The following is a 6,000-nucleotide window of genomic DNA, read 5'->3' on the forward strand; positions in this document are numbered from 1 at the left end:
GTGAATGAATCCACAGTGGAACAGCTGGTCCAGCAGTATCCCCACATTACGTTTAGCACTGTCCTTCAGGATTGCAAGAGGACTTTGGAACGGGCTTATCAGATGGGCTGGACACCGAATGCATCATCTATCTCATAACATTCAGTGGAAAACAAATTATTTATTAAGCAGCAGTCACGGAAATGTCTGTCACCAGCAAAGTCTACAAAGCATTAGCATTATTTTTTCCAAATATTCTTGTTCTTTTCAAAGTGGCACTGCTTGGTACATCCTGGGCGGCTTGTAAAGGATGTTTTATGGAACCGTTACATTTTGTGAGACGTATATTTCACAAGGTGCTTGGCTCCTGAGATTTTAGCTGCGCTTGGTTGCTGTTAGAATGGATTGATGTAATATGTGTGAAAAGTGATTGTAACTTGTTCTGATATTGTGCTATGAGAGCATGCCACTTCTAGTACCATCAAATTCTCACTCTTCCGTATTAGTTCTAGAGAAATGAACTTCATGTATCATTGAAAAGTAGATTTGTAGGGTTGTTTTTCACTTTCATTTTTATTTCTTGATAAATATCTGAACTAGACTGTTCTTTAAGTAACACCTAACACTTCTGTAGCATAGACAAGTTCATGACTTCAAGGGATATTTGAGCTGTAAACTTATCTGTCCAAGTAAATGTTTGTTTTATTATTTTTTCTTATAATGTTTTACTTTCCGTTATAAACTCATGTTTCCCTGACATCGGCTGGGAGCTTTCTGACTCGTATTCGCAAAAGATTCAACTTTTATTTCATTTTTTTGTTTGATAAATCAGTTTTGAGATTTCAGATTCATGTGTAGTCCACATAATTATGACTTTTATTAGTATAAGTTTATAATGTGTGATTAATAGTCATGATTTACAGTAGATATGGCCCCTACACATGACATTATGTTCTCAAAGTAGGCAAAAGTAAAACCATATGAAACCTTAGATGCATGTCTGGATAATTCTAGCCAGTTCTTACTGGTAAAGTTGTACGTTGGTCAAAGTGCACATTTGAAAGAATAGGCTACATATAGGGCAATATTGCTCAGTTGTCCCAATAAATGAGTATTATACATGATAATCCTGTCTTAATTGATAGTAATCACTGTCTGTGTCCATCAATGAGGGTCACACACAACATAACAGGCCCTCTATGAAGTGTGAAAGTCACATTCAGGGTTTTCTAACTTTTCCAGTCTGTCTCTCTAGTTCCGGTAGAACTGTAAGTCCCTGCATGCCTTGTCCCAAAACACCTGAAAAGTTAATTTTGTACCCTGCAAATTACCGTATTCCAGTGTTTTATTCATACCTCCCATCTTTTGGGACCATCCCTCTGAGTGATACCGGTGGATAGGGTGTGACACACATTCTGTAGTCGTGGCACCATCCTCCGCAAATTAATTGTCACAAACTGCAGTGGGTCCATAACAGGATTTTCTGGCAATCACATCTTCATGCCCCTGCCCACGTCATTACAGTGGTGGCCATGAAATCAGGTGGGTTCCCTGCTCCCCATGATATACCTGAAATAGTAGGCTAGGATGCTTTCATTCTGGGTCTACAATGTGCAGAATGTAAGTCTTTGTTGTAAGATTGTAGCTGAATTCCTGATGTGTGAAGCCAGCAAGCACCTGTTTTTGATAATGGTTTATTGGTAACTACATCTACGTATAGATGTGTCCTCATATATTATTGCTGCAATCTCTCCATTCAGTAATCTTCTAACGACGTCCAGTCCTGCATAACTCTAATTTTTACCCAACAATTTGTCTTTGTTGCTATAAGATGTGACTAGAATGCAACATTTGACTGTGCTGATTAATTTGATACTGTATGTCAGTGGTTGTCAACCTCGGTCCTTAAGTACATGCTTTCCATGTCTCCACACAGAATCACAAGTGAAATAGGTACTTATATGTTAGCCGGGCGCCTGGCTACACTACGCTGACAATGTAGCTTTGACTACGTTATCAGCCGGGCGGGCAGACAGGGGGGTTTACTTACATTGTCCTGTGGAAGGATGGGTGGCAGGGATTCAGCGGCAGCCGGGCAAGGGAGAAACCTCTAGGCGGCGGTGATCAAAGGCGGCGATTTTGCATAGTCACCGCTGGGGGAGCATCACATGGTTTCCTAGCTTTCCCAGCGGCACTACTTTAATAGCGTACATGCCGGACTGTCATGGCGGGCGGGACTGCTGGGAGCCGAGTGCTGGAGCCGCCGGGTACATCGTGGATGGAAAATATCATGCACACTACACACACACATTACACACACACACACTTACACAATCATATGCCCATTATCCACATCATAACCCCAGAGTTTATTTTAGAAAGTGTGGCGAGCACAGCGAGTCACCGAGCCCGAAGCGTGGCGAGCGCACGCGTATCTGCGTCCCCTCGCGGGGCTCGCTGCGCTTTCTAAAATGAATGCCACTCCCACGTGGACAATGGAGTTATGACGTGGATAGTGGGCATATGATCCTTTGTGTTAGCAGGGCTCCAGATACGTAATTTGCGTAAGTTACATAGTTTACGTAGCCAGCCTAGTGGTGTATTGGTATTCTCAATACACGACTACGCAAACTACGTAATGGGCACCCAACTAACATACCGTGAAATAATTAGCTCCACCTGTGTCAGTGAGTAATGAGTGCACCTGCTGGGTGACCTAGAAAACATGAACTGTTAGGGGTACTTGAGGAGCGGGGTTGAGAGGTATGTGACATTTGTATATCTATGTGCAACTATGTGTGATTCTGTACACAAAGGGCTACAATGCACTGGCACTGCTTTCTTCCACGCTAAGTCCATTATGCTAAGTATACAGACTCTGTCGCACACGGATGCTAAAATATTCAGCACAGTCTCATGCATGGCAACCAAAATTCATTTTTTAGCAAAAAGGATGCCTTTCTCTAGCAGAGCAGCATGTCTCGCGCCACATACATACTTCCCAACAGTCCCGATTTTATCGGGACAGTCCCGATTGTCAGGGCCTGTCCCGATGTCCCACCCGCGGGCGGCAGTGTCCCGCGGTGTGGGGGGGCTGTTGGGAGTCCCCCCTGTCAGCTCCTAAGCAGCGGGGAATAAACGCTGTGCGCATGCGCACAGCGTCTATTCCCGCAGCCTGGGGACTGGGGGCATGGCTAGAGGCTCACAGAGCCTCTGGGCCATGCCCCCATAGCGGCAAAATGGGGGCGTGGCCTCGCGGAAGAGCCGCGAGTATAGGCCACGCCTCCAAATTAGGCCACGCCTCCGGTGCACAGGAGCATCGTCCCGCCTGCAGGACTTCAAAAGTTGGGAGGTATGCACATAGCATGTTGTGGCTAGAGATGGAGCAGATAACATTTGAGCTGCTCATGGAAGAGACGCTCGCACGCACCATTTCGTTGTGACCCATCGGCCGGCTCCCCGCTGCTCCCCCATCTCTACCCGCAGCCCCCACTAACCCTCCCCATCTCCCTGAAGCGATGACGGACATGGTATCCACTCCCCACCGCCCAGTTGACAGGAATGTGCAAGCGTGTGAGACACTCGCACGTCCCCGTCAGGCAGAAGCCTAACCGCCGGCCTGCGCCAGCTCAGGACATTTGGTGGTCCTGCAGGCAGGCTGGGAGGCGCTCCATCTGTAGCTGTATGAGGACCCTTCTGTACGTCATCCTCTGTTACCTTTTGTGATAATGTCACTATAACAATAGCTATATGGTGACAAAACACACCTCATTCACATTCTGTATCTGACCTATCTATTTCAGTAGGACAAACCCTTTCATCTATGCAGATGTGCCATTGGCTTAGCATTTTTTTTTCATGGTATGTAGCTTGTTGCCATTGATGTTGGATGACTTGTGGACTGTTTTGAGAAGATAATTAATTTTAAATATCATTGCAGTAACATGGAGAAAGGGATTATTTCCCAGTCATTTCTGTGCAGTATATACTTTCACTGTGGGTAATAATGGCACATTATAGTCCATGGGAAATGCCGGTCCCCTGTGTGTCCTCTCGCCATGCATGGCATTAAACAACAAAGTGTCTGTAATTGCCAGTTGGCCGGAGGCTGAGGCGGCCTATAGCAGCAGCGACATTACAGTTGCAGCATACTAGTAACTGGGGCTGCTGTATGAGGTTCTTACCCAGACGTTTAGGATAGGACTGAGGTAATGTAACAAAACTGGCTGTGACCTATAAAAGACATTCATTGACATGGTGCCGCCTGTCCATATACTGCAATAAGCCATGGCATGTTCGTTGAAGTCAAAGTTGTACTAAGTCATTTAGTTGTTGCTACAGTATTACATAATGACAGCATATTTGCTTTCATCAATGAAGAACCTGCATCTTACATCTCTGAAGGGCTTAGCATGACAAGTTTTATGCAGCATGGTCCGACTTCAGGCATTGAAGCAGAGTACCTATTTCAATACAGGGGGGCTGAGAGGTTGTTGAGTATAAAGTGCCCAGGTGCTACCTTCTCTGGAGGAACAGGTGTGCAAGATACAATGGTGTGGCCACAGCACCCGCAGCAGACGCTGCCTCCATGCTCCAGGGGAGGCCACACCCCTAAGTACCAGAGCCTGGCAGATCTCTTTGCGGTCATGGTTGCTTAACAGGGCTACAACTATAATAGTTGATCTTTAAACTGAAACAGATGATCACAAAACAAGTTTGCCGTCCTTCATGCAACCAACCTTATGAAGCTGCGAGTGCTTCAGTTTTCATGTGGATTTTGCTATCATGTATTCTTGTAATTAGCCCATGTGCATGCTCTATAGCAGGGATTCTCAAACTCGGTCCTCAGGACAACACACTGTTCATATTTTCAACGTCTCCCGGCAAGTGCACAGGTGCATTCATTACTGACTGACACATTTTAAAAGAGCTAATTATTTTGCTTGTGATTCTATGAGGAGACCTGAAAAACATGCACTGTATGGGGTCCTGAGTTTGAGAACCTGTGCTGTATAGGGATACTCTATGTGTACCTCCTCTCCCCTACATGCCACAGACCATGAATAGCTGGCACCAGCCTCTGTACACACCAGTCATCATACAACAGGATTTTCACTTCAACAGATTTTTGAAAACCCGGATTCCCTGGATTAAAATAAATTGAACAGTTCTGCTTTACTCTATTACAGAACAGGTGACAATAATGTACTGTATATGAGTATGTATCAACATATACTGGTGATAATGTTATAAGAAAAATGTATTTTTCAATTACGGAGAAAATTAAAATATATTTAAAATTCCCTGTTTGTGATGTGTCTTTTCTATATAAAAATCTGTATTAATATACATCTATAACAGTAGTGGTAGTTCCAGGATCTGAGAGCGGATACAGAAATAGGTACAGTATGTATCCCTTGATACTTTAAAAATTGGTCAATAACAATAGATACAAAAAACCTGTTAACATATGCCGACCATATAGGTTTGTGCCCCCTGTGGCGCTACTGCGCTGCACTGCTATCATCAAGGAGGGATCCTACATTATGCATTCCTTTCCCAGAGAAGTCTGCGGTACTTACCCCATAGGCTACAGATAGTCTTAAGGCCCATACACACTGGGCGACTTTGAGCTGAAAGTCGCTCAAAACAGCAGGTTTGAGGGGCTTTCAGCTCAAAGCCGCCCAGTGTGTATGTCCCGGCGGTGAGCGCTGCTGCGCACTCCCGCAATATAGCCGGGAAAGCCGTTCATCTGCTGGTTATACCAGCAGATGAGTGTCTTTCAGGACGGCTTTGCATAGCGCTCCGCTATGCAACGCTGTCCTCCCCACCTCAGTCGGCGCCGGGCAGGGGGAAAGCCGCTCAGTGTGTATGCACTAAGCGGCTTTCCCTGCAGCGATGATGTCATCATCGCTGTCCATACACGATGGGCATAGTCGCCCAGTGTGTATGGACCTTACGCTACACAGGCCAAGCTTTGCAAACCTTAGTACATTCGGCTTTAAAGCAACTACGGGAGCT

At 45.3% G+C, this 6,000-nt stretch overlaps 1 protein-coding gene across 1 annotated transcript in view; it reads left to right on the forward strand.

Moving 5' to 3' along the window:
* FBXL17 (F-box and leucine rich repeat protein 17) overlaps window positions 1–5,282 on the forward strand; it is a 638,862-nt gene extending 633,580 nt beyond the window's left edge. Inside the window, exon 9 of the mRNA XM_083151698.1 lies at window positions 1–5,282. Within this exon, the coding sequence (XP_083007824.1) occupies window positions 1–138 (138 nt within the window). The 3' untranslated portion in view covers window positions 139–5,282.
* Window positions 5,283–6,000: the final 718 nt, after the last annotated feature.

The sequence above is a fragment of the Crinia signifera genome, chromosome 1, assembly GCF_055691185.1.
Source record: "Crinia signifera chromosome 1, ASM5569118v1, whole genome shotgun sequence".
Lineage (NCBI taxonomy): Eukaryota > Metazoa > Chordata > Amphibia > Anura > Myobatrachidae > Crinia > Crinia signifera.